The sequence below is a fragment of the Selaginella moellendorffii genome, unplaced genomic scaffold (genome assembly GCF_000143415.4).
Source record: "Selaginella moellendorffii unplaced genomic scaffold, v1.0 SELMOscaffold_17, whole genome shotgun sequence".
Lineage (NCBI taxonomy): Eukaryota > Viridiplantae > Streptophyta > Lycopodiopsida > Selaginellales > Selaginellaceae > Selaginella > Selaginella moellendorffii.
The window spans coordinates 1576690-1595286 of NW_003314278.1; the positions used below are offsets into that span (position 1 = coordinate 1576690).

General features: G+C 38.3%; 1 protein-coding gene across 1 annotated transcript; it reads right to left on the bottom strand.

Annotated features, from left to right (window-relative positions):
* Positions 1–16694: 16694 nt before the first annotated feature.
* Positions 16695–18454, bottom strand: LOC9640245. The gene is made up of 4 exons (XM_002971673.2): positions 17518–18454; positions 17323–17444; positions 17208–17268; positions 16695–17156 (listed from the first exon to the last, which is right to left on the bottom strand). Exons 1-4 carry the CDS (start codon positions 18397–18399, stop codon positions 16836–16838), a joined length of 1386 nt encoding a protein of 461 aa, XP_002971719.1. The 5' UTR covers positions 18400–18454; the 3' UTR covers positions 16695–16835.
* Positions 18455–18597: the final 143 nt, after the last annotated feature.

The window sequence follows — 18597 nt, forward strand, 5'->3', positions numbered from 1 at the left end:
CGGTCAATAGATTCAACACGTGTGGCAATCGTGACGTCCAAGATTGCCACACGTCATCCCATTCCAACTGGGGATGCTCATTCAATCAAGGTTCCTGTTCGTCGTCGGTCAACCAAGGAGATTAAGATTTTACGTGCAAATGCCAAGGAGATATTGGAGAAGGGTGTTATTCAGAAGTCGTAGAGTCTTTGGGCATGTGAACCTCATCTTGTAACGAAGCCTGATGGGAGTATTCGTTTCTACATCGACTATCGTCCGTTAAATGAAGTGACGATCCTGGATGTGTACCCTCTTCCTCACACTGCTGATCTCTTGGATCGTCTGGGGTGAAGTTGTTGGTTCACCAAGCTAGATCTTGCTTCTGGGTATTGGCAAGTACCGATGGCCAAAGAAGATATTCTTAAGACTGCTTTTCATACACTATTTGGTTTGTACGAGTTCTTGGTGATGCTATTTGGTTTGAACAATGCTCCAGCAACTTTCCAACGGATGATGGACGAGGTTCTTTGTGATATGCCAGAGGTGACTGCTGACTTCATTGATGATGTCTTGATTTACTCGGAGGGGATGTGGGAGGAGCACATTTGTGATGTGTGTAAAGTATTGGATCTGCTACGGGATGTTGGTTTAAAGCTGAAGCGATCGAAGTGCATGTTTGGGTCCAAGGACACAACTTATTTTAGGTACCGTATTTCTCGTGAGGGTTTGCAAGTTGATCCTGACAAACTTGTAACCATTCTAAAGTTCCCTACTCTGAAGTGTGTGAATGATGTGCAACAAGGTGTAGTATCTCGGTCGTTTTGTGGATCATCTTTCTGATCACATTAGACCGTTGTGAGTGTTGCTGAAGTTGTCAACATCATCTTTCATCTAGTCTTTAGATTGTGAGTGGGCATTTGTGGATCTCAAAGAGCTATTAACGACTCCTCCGATTTTGGCATATCCTAACTACACTCGACCTTTTATTTTGCATGTCAATACTTCTAATATTGGTCTTGGAGGTGTATTAATGTAAGAAAGCCCGAGTGTGCCTAGTCAGTATCATCCCATTGCATATATAAGCCATGTTACAACAAGCAAAGGTGAACTACTCCATGACAGAGAAGGAGTGTTTAGTGGTAGTTTGGGGTTTCGAGAAACTTCATGCATATTTACATGGTTCTCAGACGTTACTTGAAGGTGGCCATGCTACCATTACTTCATTATTGAAGCGGAAGAACCTGGTTGGTCGTATTGCTCAGTGGGTTTTGAAGCTTCAGATATATGATTTTAATGTTATTCATCGCTTAGGGAGTTCTATGGCTAATACTGATACCCTTTCTCGAGCTCCTCTTCCTTCTCCACTCTCTTCTTATGTTTATGATGAGCCTGTTGTTCCAGCATCTGTGGATTTTCTAGACAAGGATTCTATGCCGTCGACGGTTGCTGTACTTGACGTTCAGTGTCCTCAAGGCGCAGAGCAAGATCTACCTTCTCTTTGCGAGGCTCAAAAGATTGAGCCGTGGATTCAAAGACTTCGAGATGAAAAGGGAATACAGAAATGTGCATATCAATTAGCCTAAAAATCCTAGCTTATATACAGAAGCAAATAGTCCGAATTGAAACCAATCTGACGGCTACCAAAATCCCACTATGCTAATATTAGTATACGGCATCGTAGCCGTACACTTGGCCCTCACATCATCCCCTCCTTTTGGAATAATGGAAAAAATGGGTTCTCTTGTAGACGGGTTGGGATCTAGAGGAACGTCAGGAGGAGGCATCGGTGGATCTGTAAATGGTATTAATTGCTCTTAATCCCTTTGTATAAAGTGTTTCAACCACTACACATGCACAATCTTCGGAGGATCGGCCTGCTGGACATCATGCCGAACCTCATAAACTTGCGGCCAACTTGCCGTAACACCTAATATGGTCCTTTCCACTGCACAATCCCATGCACTCACATAATTATAAATATATTTAAACATAAAGTTAATCTTATTTAATATTAACCACTAGATAGTAAAAAACTAAAATATACAAAAACATTTAGGAAAGTTTATAAATACAAGATTAATATGACACTTGCCCAGAATATGCTGTGTAGGTAGCAAAATATTGTTTTGATTTTCTAATATATTAAAAACTAAATTGGAATTATATCAAAAAACAAATATTATATTCCACTTTAATTATGCCTAGAAAATGTTAGATTGATTACAAAAATTAATTCTTCAAAACTTGATAATATAAATATTTAGAACAAAATATACTCCTAGGCATAAATAAAAATAAAGCTTCGAGCTAGAGTTCCTTGGTAAATGTGACTGTCACAGATGATCCGATCCAGTCAGTCACTAAAATGAGTAAGATATCTCAACATTCTTTAACTTACTCATGTTCCACTTCAAGAGTAACTACATTGGTTGAGGCCGTAATGCCGAAGGGGCAATGAAATATTGGTCGGGGCCAGTGGCATTCACCAGAGTAGACAGCTTAAGGATGTGTTGGTTCTTTCCAAGCTTAAGAGGAATGTGAAGAAGAATGTCCTTGAAAGTATGATCAAGACAACGTAAAAACCATGTCTTTTGGAGGCTGAAGACCACCGAGTGTCATCGCACCACCCCCCTTGTCCATCCCTCCATAACAAAGAGAGAAAATGTCCTTCATCACATTCTTCTCAACACCTCTGTCGTCGCTGGTGGAGGCGCCGCTGCTGCCATTGGGTGGACCACTGGACCCGTTGGATCTAGAGCCCGCGGGTCCAGATCTGCTGCTGGCACCTGTTCCCGCGAGGACTGGGAGCTGCAGCTTCACTGGCCATTTACTCGCTTTCCTCTAGAGCTACACCCTTTCTCTAAAGCAGCAGTGGAGATCCTCCATGCCGGGAGTGACAGTGGCGAGACTGTAGCTCCGGATATGCTGCTGGTGCCTGTTCTTGCAGGGATTGCTGTGGCGATTGAGCGGGAGATCTCTGAGTAGATTATCTCTGCCTGGGAGATCCGGGAGCCACAGCTTCACTGGGCATTTACTCGACCGCATCCCTCTCTTACCCTTTCCCTAAAGCAGCGGCTCTCCACATCGGGAGCGACAGGGCGATTTGTGCAGGAAAATTTAAAAGATCTTAACAAAAAAAGTTTGGATGATGATAGAAAAGACACTTGCATGTGACACGTGTCGCTGGGCCTTCTTCTCCCACCCCATGCAGCTTGGCCGCCTCACATTGGCCGAGAGCAAACATTAGAAAAATTTCTCGCACAACCATGGCTATCGACCCTGGAGCCAACAGCCAGTGAACCTCCCTGCTATCACTTTATATGTATAGATAACAACTGTTAGATGGTAAAATATCTTAAAATATCCATGTATATTTTAGGCATATTCACTACTATTCACTCTAAGCAAACCAAAAATTGTATTTCATAAATTGATACTTATAAATTGATAAATTTTATTTTTAGTATAAAAATAGAATTACTTATTATTATTGAAAAATTTATCAATAGAGATAAGTGAAATGCTAATGTATGTAACTTGAGAAATTTTTGTGTGGTATTGATATTTTAATTCACTTTAGATATATGTTATATTCTCATTTAACATTTTATATTTTTTAATATATTATTTATGATTTAACTCAGTGTCCATTTGTAAAATTATTAAAACCTTGAATATATATAATACATGAAATCATTATTTGGTTATGTGGCAGAATTTTAATATATAAAATTATTAAATATTTAAATATGGCTTAATTTAGAATAAAAATTATAAAAAGTTCATAAATGTTCTTTCAAATCAAAGAATTTAATGATATTCTGTCTATTGATTTTAGACTTGAAAATTTATGATGCCATATACTAATATTAGCGTAGTGGGATTTTAATAGCGGTTTCAATCTAGACCACTTAATTTTATAAATAAATTAAAGTTTTTGGGCTAATTGAATATTCATATTTTTATATTTCATTTCCATATTCCATGCACTCATATTGGTGAAGTTAAGGGGTAATCTCAATTTTCCCTAATTAGTGTTTGGATTTCTACTTTTGGTTTAAATGTAGCTTTTAAATCATTTAAATCTCATTTTAATTATAGTTTTTCATTTTTCTCTTTTTTGCTTTTTTTCTTTTTGTTTATCTTCATGGCAAAGCAATAACCTCCTCCTTATTTAACTTTGGAGTAGCAATTTTAAATGTAATATGGTTGCAATTGAACAATCAAACTCAATTGATAATGGTATTCACCTATTACTCTTATTGTTAATTTTCACATCTGACCGATGTTCTTCTCTGGGAATCCTAAGAATGATATACACCATTGATTTAATCACTTTATGGTGGTTAACACTTTTCATTCTTGAAATGATGCTTAACATTTATATAAGTTTCCTATATGTCTCTAAAGGTTGGCATTGCAATGGCACAATGGTTTAATAATAACGATTTGTGTAAATTGAAATATTCTTTTGACATCTTCAAGCATATATTTAGATATGTTAACAATTGTGATAATACCTTCCTACAATTGCATCATTTTTGTCAAATATCCTTTAAATTAATGATACAATTTAGTATTTGCTTCCGAAACCTCTTGCTTTATGTGGAGCTAAATATGTATGTTTACTTTTCATTTTTATAACAAAAGATTTCCTATTATTTTTTCTATATCTTTTATTACTTAGCCTATTGCCACATGATGGCATTTATAATTATGTCATATAGTAAAATCAATCTTCATTCTTTATAGCAACAATCATACATATGCATATATGTGGGATGTGATAGACTTAGCTATACATATAAGTGATCTCAAACTTGAATTTCAATCATTGCAGGTAATGCTAAGTCAAACTTTTGACTACATCTTTGTAAAACTTCTTGTGAAGGTTTGTAAGTTAATTCTAACAAACTTGTAACTATTTTAAAGTTCTTTATTCCAAAATGTGTGAATAATATGCAATGCTTCCTATATAAGATGCAATATCTTGGTTATTTTATTGATCATCTTTTTTATTATATTTCACCATTATGAGTGTTGCTGAAGTTGTCAATATTATCTTTCATTTAGTCTAAAAATTGTGAGTAGGCATTTGTGAATTTCAAAGAGCTATTGATGAATTTTCAAATTTGGCATATTCTAAATACACTTAACCTTTGATTTTGTGCTTGGATACTTTTTATATCAATCTTGAAAGTGTGTTAATGTAAAAAAGCACAAAAGTGTTTGATTAGCATCATCTTATTACATATATCAACCATACATTACAACCATTAAAGGTAAAACAGTCACAATAGAGAAAGAGTCTTTTTGAACATTACTAAAATGCAATCATGCTATGGTTACTTTGTTATTGAAGTGAAAAGACTTTATTAGTTGTATTATTCGGTAGACTCTAAAACTTCAAATATATGGTTATTCATTGCCCAATGAATTTTATAGTTGATGTTGACACCCTTTCTTAAGCTTTTATCCCTTCTTCACTCTCTTATTCTATTTTTGATGAGTCTATTTGTAGCACACCTTATTTCTCTCCCCTTAAGCCAATTGGAAAAGGGGCAATTGCTTGATGAGAGAGCCTTTAATGGCTATTTTATCCCCATTTATCCCCCAAGGTTCTAAGGATCCATGGTGACAGTATATCCAAATTTCATCCCATGATCACATGCGCTACACTCACCCCCCATTCAGAGATGTCAATTGATTAACAACCCCTATTGAGCCAAGGGGAACCAACACCTCCATTTCTGCACTAAATCTACTAATCCTTCCATATGCATGGATGCTCAATATGTACGATTTCAAATTTAGGGGTAGGAATATACTTTATTCAAGGGTATATTATACTTTTTTAAGTAGCCACTAATCAATGGAAATTGAACCTATGTCATTTTCTCTGATACTAACTATAACACACCTTATCTTTCTCCTCTTAAGCCAATTGGAAAAAGGGCAATTGCTTGATGAGAAAGCCCTTAGTGGCTATTTTATCCCCATTTATCCCCCAAAGTTCCAAGGATCCACGATAATAATATATCCAAATCTCATCCCATGATCACATGCGCTACACTATTGTTTTAATATCAATGGATGTTTTGGATAAAGATTTTGTGTTATTAGTAGTTGTTATATTTGATATTTAGTGTTCATACGATGTGGAGCAAGATTAAAAGTTCGTGAGGCTCAAAAAGTTGAGTTATAAATCCAAAAGCTTTATGAAGGGTTTGAGAATTTTACATCATTTGTTGATGATTTGAAGTTTTAACATTTATATTTTCAATATCACTTAAGAACAACCTTCTTTATTTTAGAGACTAATCCTAATGATCATTTACAGTTGGTATGTAAGTAACCAAAGAGACCGACTCTGAGATCGAGTTCGAGATAGAGTCCAGGATCAAGTTCAAGGCTGAATCAGAGACCGAGTTTAAGACCGAGTTCGAGACAGAGTCTGATATCCAAGACCGGGTCCAAGACCGAGTCCGAGGTCGAGTCCGAAGTCGAGTTCGAGATCGAGTTCGAGATCGAGTCCGAGACCAAGTCCAAAGTTGGGTCCGAGATCGAGTCCGAGACCGAGTCCGAGTACTAATATGGGTCAAGGGGTGAAAGCCCAAAGTGTGCATCTCCTGGGGGGGGGCTGCATGGGGTTCCAAAAGTATAGTAGGGATAGTGAGGTCTGGGAACCAGTCTTGAAGGAACTCTCTAGTGGTGCTTCCAAACTAACTTGAGGTTGAAACTAGGGTTGAAGGGCCTTAGGTGGGAGTGAGCATGGACTTGGGTGGTGCCAGAGGGGCCACCCAAGGAAGTGCTCAAGAGCAGCTCCCACTCCCAAAAGGGAAACTGACTGTGGTGCTCTCGGCTCATGTGAAGTGGTGCCCCACTTGAGTATTTTGTGGCTCATTAGTCCTCGCCCTTCCCTTCGGGATAGAAGTGGTGGATTTATCTCCCAAGGTCTCGGGTGGTGCCAGAGGGGCCACCCAAGGAAGTGCTCAAGAGCAGCTCCCACTCCCAAAAGGGAAACTGACTGTGGTGCTCTCGGCTCATGTGAAGTGGTGCCCCACTTGAGTATTTTGTGGCTCATTAGTCCTCGCCCTTCCCTTCGGGATAGAAGTGGTGGATTTATCTTCCAAGGTTCCAAGGATCCACAGTGATAGTATATCCAAATCTCATCCCATGATCACATGCACTACACTCACCCCCCCTTCAAAGATGTTAATGTCCTCATTGACTATTGATTAACAACCTCTATTGAGCCAAGGAGAACCAGCACCTCCATTTTTGCACTCAATCTACCAATCCTTCCATTATGTAGACTAGTTATTCCATGTGAGGCAACTAGTTATCCACCCGTATTGCAGTCCCACGGTGGATACCTTCGTCTGTGGATACTCCACACAAGAGGAAGGACGTACGCATGGATGCCCAATACGTACGATTTCAAATTAAGGGGTGGGAATATACCTTGCTCAAAGGTATATTATACTTTTAAGTAGCCACTAATAAATAGGAATCGAACCCATGCCATTTGCTCTGATACCAACTGTAGCGCACCTTATCTCTCTCCCCTTAAGCCAACTAGAAAAGGGGCAATTGCTTGATGAGAGAGACCTTAGTGGCTATTTTATCCCCATTTATCTCCCAAGGTTCCAAGGATCCATAGTGACAGTATATCCAAATCTCATCCAATGATCACATGTGCTACACTCACCCCCCCCTTCAAAGATGTCAATGTCTTCATTGACTATTGATTAACAACCCCTACTGAGCCAAGGGGAATGAACACCTCCATTTCTGCACTCAATCTATCAGTCCTTCCATTGTGTAGACTAGCAGGCAACTAGTCATCCACCCGTACTGCAGTCCCACGGTGTATATCTACCAGTCCTTCCATTGTGTAGACTAGCTATTCCATGTGAGGCAACTAGTCATCCACTCGTACCGCAGTCCCACAGTGGATATCTACCAATCCTTCCATTGTGTAGACTAGCTATTCCATGTGAGGCAATTAGTCATCCACCTGTACCGTAGTCCCACGGTGGATACCTTCGTCCGAGACTAGCTATTCCATGTGAGGCAACTAGTCATCCACCCATACCGCAGTCCCAGGTGGATATCTACCAGTCCTTCCATTGTGTAGACTAGCTATTCCATGTGAGGCAACTAGTCATCCACCCGTACCGCAGTCCCACGGTGGATACCTTCGTCCGAGACTAGCTATTCCATGTGAGGCAACTAGTCATCCACCCATACCGCAGTCCCAGGTGGATATCTACCAGTCCTTCCATTGTGTAGACTAGCTATTCCATGTGAGACAACTAGTCATCCATCCGTATCGCAGTCCCACGGTGGATACCTTCGTCCGAGACTAGCTATTCCATGTGAGGCAACTAGTCATCCACCCATACCGCAGTCCCAGGTGGATATCTACCAGTCCTTCCATTGTGTAGACTAGCTATTCCATGTGAGACAACGAGTCATCCATCCGTACCGCAGTCCCACGGTGGATACCTTCATCCGAGACTAGCTATTCCATGTGAGGCAACTAGTTATCCACCCATACCGCAGTCCCAGGTGGATATCTACCAGTCCTTCCATTGTGTAGACTAGCTATTCCATGTGAGACAACTAGTCATCCATCCGTACCGCAGTCCCACGGTGGATACCTTCGTCCGAGACTAGCTATTCCATGTGAGGCAACTAGTCATCCACCCATACCGCAGTCCCAGGTGGATATCTACCAGTCCTTCCATTGTGTAGACTAGCTATTCCATGTGAGACAACTAGTCATCCATCCATACCGCAGTCCCATGGTGGATACCTTCGTCCGAGACTAGCTATTCCTTCCATTGTGTAGACTAGCTATTCCATGTGAGACAACTAGTCATCCACCCGTACCGCAGTCCCATGGTGGATACCTTCGTCCGAGACTAGCTATTCCATGTGAGGCAACTAGTCATCCACCCGTACTGCAGTCCCAGCTATTCCATGTGAGGCAACTAGTCATCCACCCGTACCGTAGTCCCACGGTGGATACCTTCGTCCATGTATCCACCCGTACCGTAGTCCCACGGTGGATACCTTCGTCCATGGATACTCCACACAAGAGGAAGGACGTACGCATGGAAGCCCAATACATACGATTTCAAATTTAGGGGTAGAAATATACCTTACTCAAGAGTATATTATACTTTTAAGTAGCCACTAATCAATGGGAATCGAACCCGTGCCATTTGCTCCGATACCAACTATAGCGCACTTTATCTCTCTCCCCTTAAGCCAACTGGAAAAGGGGCAATTGCTTGATGAGAGAGCCCTTAGTGGCTATTTTATCCCCATTTATCCCCCAAGGTTCCAAGGATCCACAGTGGTAGTATATCCAAATCTCATCCCATGATCATATGTGCTACAATAGAGGTACCCATACCAGGCTGTTAGGCCACGGTGTTTCGCCCCAGCGTCCTGAAGCAAGTGTTGCACCCAAGGCTTGGGATTTAAAGGGTCCCATGATCAAGTCTTGTTGTACCAAGGGATATTAGGAACCTGGAGGCTTGTTATGCTTGGCTACTTGTGCTTGCGGGGAGTGTAGCCGAACCTTAAGTCCAATTTAACTCGGGAAGGGGGATTATGAGAGATTTGGGAATCCGTAGATGGATGGCTAACGCTCCGTTGCTCGTCTAGTGAGTAGTTGAAACCAAGTAGGACCAAGTAAGAGCTGGTATAATAGATGAAACCTTGAACTTCCCGAGAGGTTACCCAACTTAATATTATTCAAACCCAAGGACGCTTAACCCCAAATATCCTAAAACCTTTAACCAATTGGAAAACAGGGTGCACTTTTATTCATGGGCCCTTTCCCTCTATATTTGAACCCCATGGACCGTTTTTTAAATCATTCTCTTTGGTTGCTTATAATCCACCACGCTTCCCTACAAGTTCATGCCCTCGTGAATGGAAGCTGAGAGCCGCAGCTTTCCCGAGAGCCCCGCTCTCTTGACACTACCCCTCGAGTCGAGACCAACAGGAGCAAATTGGACAAGCTAGATGTCAATCAATATGTGGTGTGATTCCCCTAGCTAACCAACAGAGTCGGACCCGAGACCCCTCTAATACCAAATATAAGAGCTTACATGGTGGTATTTATTCCACACTTTCTCTATGCCTATCATGACTTTGCTATTTTAGGTGAGTTTATAAAACATTGTTATATGATTGAAAAGCTACACAACAAAGATCCAATTTAATGTTATCCAATATATGTGTAGTTGTGTATAGTGCCAAGTTTATAATACTCCCTCTTATATTGCAAAAAGATGGTTGGAGTCAATTATAATTTCTTATCCATTTGAGTTGGTTAATGAGGCCTTCACCACAATTAACTATTAACAATGAGTATATTATTATTGCTTTTGACTACTTGACTCACTATGTGAAAGTCAGTGCTTTTGCTAGTGCATTTACAATTATTATTTGTTACTTTCTCCTCAATCAAGTTGTGTTTAAACATTCTTGTGTGGAGTGGATTTTTTCAAATAATAATCTAACATTTATGACTGAAGCATTTCATGTTTTAACATCTTGTCTAGAGATATGATCTAACATTTATGGCTAAGGAATTTCATGTCTTAAAATCTTGACTAAGGATATATCACATGCCAGTTTAGGCTTCTAAATCAAGTACTCTAGTATCTTCTTTTATTGTCGTTGTTAACTTGTTAATGGATTTCTTCAAATAATGATCTAACATTTATGGCTGAGGCATTTCATATCTTAACATCTCGACTAGGGATATGTTACATGCCAGTTTGGGCTTCTAGATCAAGTACTCTAATATCTTCTTCCATCGTCGTTGTTAACTCGTTAGTGGATTTCTTCAAATAATGATCTAACATTTATGGCTGAGGCATTTCATGTTTTAAGATCTTGACTAGGGTATGTTACATGCCAGTTTGGGCTTCTAGATCAAGTACTTTAGTATCTTCTTCCATCATCATTGTTAACTTATTAGTGAATTTCTTCAAATAATAGTCTAACATTTATGGTTGAGGCATTTCATGTCTTTCCAAGGATCCACAATAATAGTATATCTAAATTTCATCCCATAATCAGATATGCTACACTCAACCCCTATTGAGCCAAGAGGAACTAACACCTCCATTTCCATATTGAATCTACCAATCCTTCCATTGTATAAACTAACTATTCCACCATTTCCGTAATGAATCTACCAATCCTTTTATTGTGTAGATTAACTATTCCATGTGAGGCAATTAGTCATCCACCCATACTGGAGTCCTACGGTGGATACTTTCATCCGTGGAGTATCTTCCATTGGATACTTTCATCTGTGGAGTATCTTCCATTGTATAGACTAACTATTCTATGTGAGGCAACTAGTCATCCACCCATACTGTAGTCCACGGATGAAGGTATTCCATATGAAGCAACTAGTCATCCATCTATACCATAGTCCCACGGTGAATACCTTCATCCATGGATACTCCACACAAGAGGAAGGACGTACACATGGATGTTTAATACGTATGATTTTAAATTTTATGGGTAGGAATATATCTTGCTTAAGGGTATATTTTTAAGTAGCCACTAATCAATGAGAATTGAACCCATGCCATTTACTCTAATACCATATGTAATGCATTCTATTTCTCTCCTCTTAAGCCAACTGAAAAAGAGGTAATTGCTAGATAAAAAAGCCCTTAGTGGCTATTTTATCCCCATTTATCTCCCAAGGTTCCAAGGATCTATGGTGACAATATATCCAAATCTTATCCTATAATCAAATACGCTACACCTAAGCCCTACTTAATTCATATGTCAATCATGATGTGGTGATATGGTTCGTACTACTGGACAGCTATGCATGCCTTGACAACATCTTATCATCCACAAACAAATTGTTTGGTATAATAATTTGTCTGGAACTTCAAAAGGATGATCGTGAAATATATAAATTTTTAGCATTCAGATTAAGATGGTTATTGCCATTTCTTCGATATGTGTATGTCATAGAGGTATAGAGTTTTGTTAGTGTTTCATTATATAAACTCCTATGTGGTCATGATTTGATACTGCCAATGGAGTTGAGTTTACTTTCACAATTGCCACAAGTTGTTAATTCTAGGTCCTAAGATTAATATTTAACAAGCATTCTTCCACTAGTTTGAGTGGAGTTTACTAAATATTTGGGCCTCGTACAAGTGGGACAATAATGGCACTACAACTCACTTTATCATTTATTTGCAAAGTACAAACTGAATGATTTAATGTTAATTTATTTTTCCAATCTTATGGTACATGGTTTGTCTAAGAGGCTCTTTATTTAGTAAAAAGGACTGTATCAGATGTTGTGGCAAGTTGAACCGCAAATTTATGAAGTTTGATATGACATTTAACATATTAATCCTTCAAATTATACATGTGCAACAACTAAAGCACTTCGTATTAAAGGGTCATAAACAATTGGCACCACCTATAGATCCACTAGTACCACCTCCTAATATTCCTTTAGATCCCGACGTATCAACCAAAGAATTGTAATTGCCTTCCATCCTTCTAAGAGGAAAGGATGATATGAGGTTTAAAGATACGGCTATAATAACATATATTAATATTAGGATAAGGACTTTAATAGCTATTAGATTGGTTTCAATCTAGACCATTTATTTGCTTCTATATATAAGTTAGGGTTTTTGGGCTAATTGAATATATATATTTTTGTATTCCATGCACTCACATATCCATATTTATATACAATAAAAATGATAAAATTAATAGCATGCAACATGTATGAAATTAATAGATGAAATATTTATATAATCTTATATAGTTTTTACATAATCTTATTTAATTATATATTATTTTTTTAATAGCCACTAAAATTGTGATGTCCAAGTGTACAACTATGATACTATATATTAATATTAATGACCATACACTAAGATTAACATAGTAGGATTTTAATAACTATCAAATTTGTTTCAATCCAAACCTCTTGCTCTTGTATATAAACTAGTTTTTGGGATAATTGATGTGCATATTTTTATATCCCTTTCTATATTCTATACACTCACATTTGTGGAGGTAAAGGACAACACTAATTGTCCCAGAAGAGTGCTTAGATTTGGGATTTGGTTTAAATCTAACTTTTACATCATCTAGATTTCACTTTCTTTATAGCTTTTTTAGTTTTTATTTTTATTTTTATTTTTATTTTTCATTCATCTTTATAGCAAAGTAACAACCTCCTCTAGAGCAATAGTTAGTGCAACTTTTTGATGTTATGTAGTTGCAATTAAACAATTAAACTCAATTGATAGCAGTATTCACAATACATGATATAGCTCCTCTTGCTCTTGTTGCCAATCCTTGTGTTTGATTGGAGTTCATTTATGGGAATTTTTAGAATGATGTGTATTATTGGTTTAATGACTTTATGGTGATTGTCATAAATCATTCTTGGGATGATGCTCAATATTTGCGTGAGTTTCCCATATATTTCCAAGAAATAGTATTGTAGAGGTATAATGGTTTGAGCATAACCATTCATGTGGATTGAAGCATTCTCTCGAACATCTTCAAATGCACATTTGAATATGCCAATGATTGTGAGGATGCCTTCTAACAATTGCATCGTCTTCATTAAGGGCAATTTGAGTCAATAATGCAATTTGGCATTTATTTTAGAGCCTTTTACTTCGTATACAGATAAATATGTTGGAGTAGATCAAGTTAGGAATGTTGTGGCTAGCACTTCGTCAAGATCTTGTAGGACTTATATATGCACTTTCTCTAACCACTCTTGATAATGCTCTTCACTTAACACAATATTATAAAACATCATCTTTTCCACTTCTCACTATATATTCTTTAACTTCACTTTATGTGGGAAATGGTCCTGTTCCAATGAAAGTTGATGTTATTGTTACCCGAGTTTAAGGATAAGGGTTAGGACATGGTCATGGTTGTGATAGCGTGTGATAAAGTTGGTAACACATATTAGTATTATTAGCATTTTCCATATTAGTATCCTCTATTTCCTAGATGGAGACTTTGGCATCAACAATGTCCTATTTGTGTTGTTGCAATGGAAGGTTTAGACATCAAAATGCTTCTGGGAAACAAAGAATTATACGAGTATTAAAAGGTCTTTCCATCTTTCTTTTAAGAGTATTATCAAGGGGTTCACTTGGCACTAATTTATCCACTATTTACTTTCCAAACTCATTTTTATAATAATAAGTCTTCTATTATTCTCTATGTTGGTTGATATAGGCTTGAATTTATTTTCTATTACTCGACCTATTACCACACATTATTATCTACATGTGTGTTATGCAGTAAAACCAATTTTCATTCTTTATAACAACAGCCGTACACAAGTATGTGCACAGGATAAGGCAAATTTAGTGATGTATGTGGGCGATCTTAAGCTTTAGCTTTAGTCATTGTAGGTGATATTGAGTCAAACTTTTAACTTATCTTTGATATAAATTGGTTGTAGTGCAATTATGCTAAATGTGACTTTGGGGGTTCTCCCTCTTTGTCTCATATTTCTTTATATTTTTTCCATTCTTCTCACTTTTATTCCTTTTTATCCCTTTGCTTTTACATTTACTTTTATCACTTTTCTTTCCCCATTATTTCTCTTATGTTTTTATCTTGTTCCTCTATTCCCTTTCAAATTTCTTTAACAGTCTTTGTATTTTAGCAGTTGACTAGCTCATGAAAGAGTATGTTGATCTCTTTAAGTTTGAGGCCAAAATTGCAATATGTCATTCTATTCCAACTAAGGATGCTTATCCAATAAAGATTTATGTTCGTTATCAGTCCAATGATATGCAATGCTTTTTAGGTAAAGTGCAATATCTTAGTTATTTCATTAATTATCTTTTTATTGTATTACACTGTTTTAAGAATTATTGAAGTTGTCAACATTGTCTTTTATTTAGTCCATGGACTTTGAGCAAGCATTTATACATCTCAAAGAGTTGTTGACAAGTCCTTTAGTTTTGGCATATCCTAAATATACTCAACCTTTTAATTTGCAAGTGGATGTTTTTTATATCGGTGTTAAAGGTGTGTTAATATAAAAGAGTCTGAGTGTGTTTAGTTAGTGTCATTTCATTGCACACATCAACTATATATTATAACTAAAGGAGGTGAATTACTCCACAATAGAGGCATATTTAGTAACTATTTGGGATTTCAAGAAACTTCATAAATATCTAAATGGTTCTTGAGTGTTATTCATGCTATAGTTACTTTGTTATTGAAGAGGAAGAATTTAGTTGGTCATACTACTTGGTGTGTTTTGAAGCTTTAAATATATAATTTCGATATTATTCATTGCTTAGGAGTTTTATAGTTAATGCTGATGCCCTCTCTCAAGTTTCTCTTCCTTCTTCACTCTTTTATCATATTTCAGACTAGTCTAGATTTTCTAAATAAAGATTTTGTATTATTAGCAATTGTTGTACTTGATGTTCAATATCCACAAGGTGTGAAGCAAGATTTACCTTCTCTTGACAAGTTGTATAAGGCTCAAGACTTCCACCTAACAAGTCAAGTAGTTAGAAATAATAATGACATACTCTTGTTAATGTATTTGCAATTTTTATTAAGTACTTCCTCTTTAATCAAATGGTGTTTTAATATGCTTGTCCAGAGTATATTTTTTTGGATAATAGTCTGCATTTATTTAATATCTTACTTGAAGATATGCTACACTTTCATAAGTGTTTATCATCCACAAACACATAGTTTGGTGGAATGATTTATTCAAACTTTCAAAAGCATAATTATGAAGTATATGAACTTTCAACATTTAAATTGGGATGATTATTTGTTGTCTCTTTAATATGTGTATATCACAAGGTTACAAAGTTTTGTTAATATTTCACTATATAAACTACTACATAATCATGATCTAATACTACCAATAGAGTTAAGTTTACCTTTACAATTGCCACAAGTTTACCGATGCTAAATCCTAGGGTTAATATTTAACAAACATTTTTTCATTTGTCAAAACTAAATTTGCTAAAAACTTGGGCCACTTACAAGTGGGACAACAATAGTGCTACAACTCTCATCATTATCCAAAGTACAAAGTGGATAAGTTAGTATTAGTCTGCTTTCCTAATTTTACAATACATGTTTTGTCTAAAGGGCTCCTTATTGAATGGAAGATATTATATCAGATGTTGTGACAAGTTGAACCATAAGTTTATAATGTTTAACATAACATTCAAGAAGTCAATTCTTTAAAAATTATATATATGCAATAGTTAAAACACTTTATATAAAAGGGATTAAAAACAACTAATACCATCTATAAATCCACTACTACCTCTCCTTGATATCCCTCTAAATCCTAACCCATCAACGAAAAAACCTTAATTGCCTTTCATTCTTCCAAAAGGAAAGAATGATAAAAGGTCCAAATATACATAATGTTGTATATTAATATTAACAACTCTATATTAAGATTAGCATAGTATAATTTTAATAACTGTTGGATTAGTTTCAATCCAAACCACATTACTCTTGTATATAAGCTAAGGTATTTAAGTTAATTCATATGCACAGTTTTGTATTTTATTTCTTTATTCCTCCTCTACTTTATTATTGAGTACTATGAAAAATTCTTTTCTTACAAAAATGTAAATTAATAAGTATAAGTTGACATTTTAATATAATAATGGGGAATAATATTAGATCCGAATCAATAGAAGAATGAGCATGCTGGAGTTTTTCTGGCGTAAGGATATAGCAAACCATCGCTCTGCTAGAATCCAAATGAAGCTGTTAAAGAATCCATGAATTCCAGAGCATTGTCACTTGAATCCTCGGACCATGGTGCTTGTCCTGTACGAGACTCCATTGAGGTCCTCAATCACCCATTTGAGCTCAGTCATGTCCATCACCCGGAAATGGACGATGTCTTTCTCGTGATTCCGTTGCTCTTCGATGTGGAGAGTTCCCTCGGCAAGATGGTTGAACCACGAAGTTAGGCCCCAACGTTTCTGTGACTCCGGTTTTGAGTCTTTCGACTCGCCTTGGCTGTTTGAAGTGCTCTGGACACGGCAAACGAAGTAGCCTTTGTCAGCTACAACCTTGAGCAGCTCCTCGCTTTCACTACCATTGGCTCCAACAACCTGGTTTGCCGAATTAGATCCCAATAGCGTAGACCAAAAACGAAAACTTACCAGCAAGACTTGCTTGGATGGTAGCCTCCATTTTGTACATATCGAGTCCAGCATTCCTTCGCTGCTTGGACAGTCACATTGGTTGGAACTGTGATTCATGAAAAATGAAAAGTACCTGACGACTTCTTCTTGCAATCTCCTCACTTCCGCAAACTGGAAGCCTCCCAACTGGTTCATTAAGTTTCTAAGCTCAGCGTCTGGGCCACGAGCCAAAAGAGCTTGCGAAACACCACGCTCCTGGAAAAGGAAAGAGTTGGAAGCATAGAGAACAAAAGATTATAGAAGAGAGAACCGAAAGATAGAAACGAACCTCCAAGTATCGAATAAGAGCGGGGCAACCCGGTAGCACAGAACTATCTTTTTCTCCTGGAGAAGTTGTGATCACCACCCCGAGCTTGGCTTGCTCTTGTCTTGCATCCGCTAATGCTTGCTTGTGTCTAAGCCTCTCGGCATACTTTGCTCGTATGCTGTCTCCTCTCCCCAGGATCTCTTCCAAGCTCTGCTTCTCTTGCAGCTTCTTCTTCCTCAAAGCCGCCGCCGAGGAGCTACTGCCACTCCCAATCTTCTCCTGGAGTGCACCAACATTTTTCAGTCCCAGCTTCTCCATGACTTGCTCGGCCGACACATCTTCCACGTTTCCAACAGTCTCGTTCACGTTCTCGTGAACGAGATTGCTCCAGTCCCTGGATCCAGAGGACGCCATCTCCTTGATTCTTTTCCCTCGTTGTTGAGGAGGAATGGCCAAAGCCGCCATGTCGTAGATCACCCCACGCACTAGAAATCCAGTCTCCACGCCTTCACGAAGCTCCCGGCGGAGATAGAGCTCCTTGACGTCGAGGTTGGTCCGCCAATTCCCATTCTCGATTCTAAATGCTTGCTTGTGCTGCTGCTCCTCGGGCAAGGCCAGCCCCGCCAGCGTGAAGAGCATCTCTTGGATCGTCGTCTGGATGTGCGCCATGGAGAAGACTGACCAATCCACCTCAAATGAGACATAATCTTCCTCTTCTTCTTCCTCTTGCGCTGCTGCTGCTACATTCTTTGGATTTCTTGGCTGATGCTGGCGCTGTGGAGAAGGATCGGCCATACCTGGAACTGGAGGCGAAATCTGCGACGGCAGTGGCGCCAGCTTCCTCCTGCCCGGCCGATGGAGCCTCTGCGCGGCGAGATGCATGAGGCGGCGCAGCACACCCATCCCGGGCGCCGCCTAGGGCTCTTGCCGCCACTGCCAAGTGTGACCATTGAAAATATTCCTTGCAGGAAATTTTTTGGGAAGATCAAGGAGAAGAAACACTCGATAACGATCAAGCTTTTCGAGGCTGGATTCCATCGCTGCTTGCGATCTCATCCGATCAGTCGCCAGGAGCAAGGATCTTCGCCAGGCCAGGGAGCT

What these genes read in the sequence shown, in the direction of transcription:
- LOC9640245 (XM_002971673.2), bottom strand. Translation starts at nt 18,399, where the DNA reads ATGGGTGTGCTGCGCCGCCTCATGCATCTCGCCGCGCAGAGGCTCCAT. An exon ending in TTGCAAGAAGAAGTCGTCAG is followed by an intron (nt 17,269 to 17,322) that starts GTACTTTTCATT and finishes CTGTCCAAGCAG; the next exon opens with CGAAGGAATGCTGGACTCGA. An exon ending in CATCCAAGCAAGTCTTGCTG is followed by an intron (nt 17,157 to 17,207) that starts GTAAGTTTTCGT and finishes TCGGCAAACCAG; the next exon opens with GTTGTTGGAGCCAATGGTAG.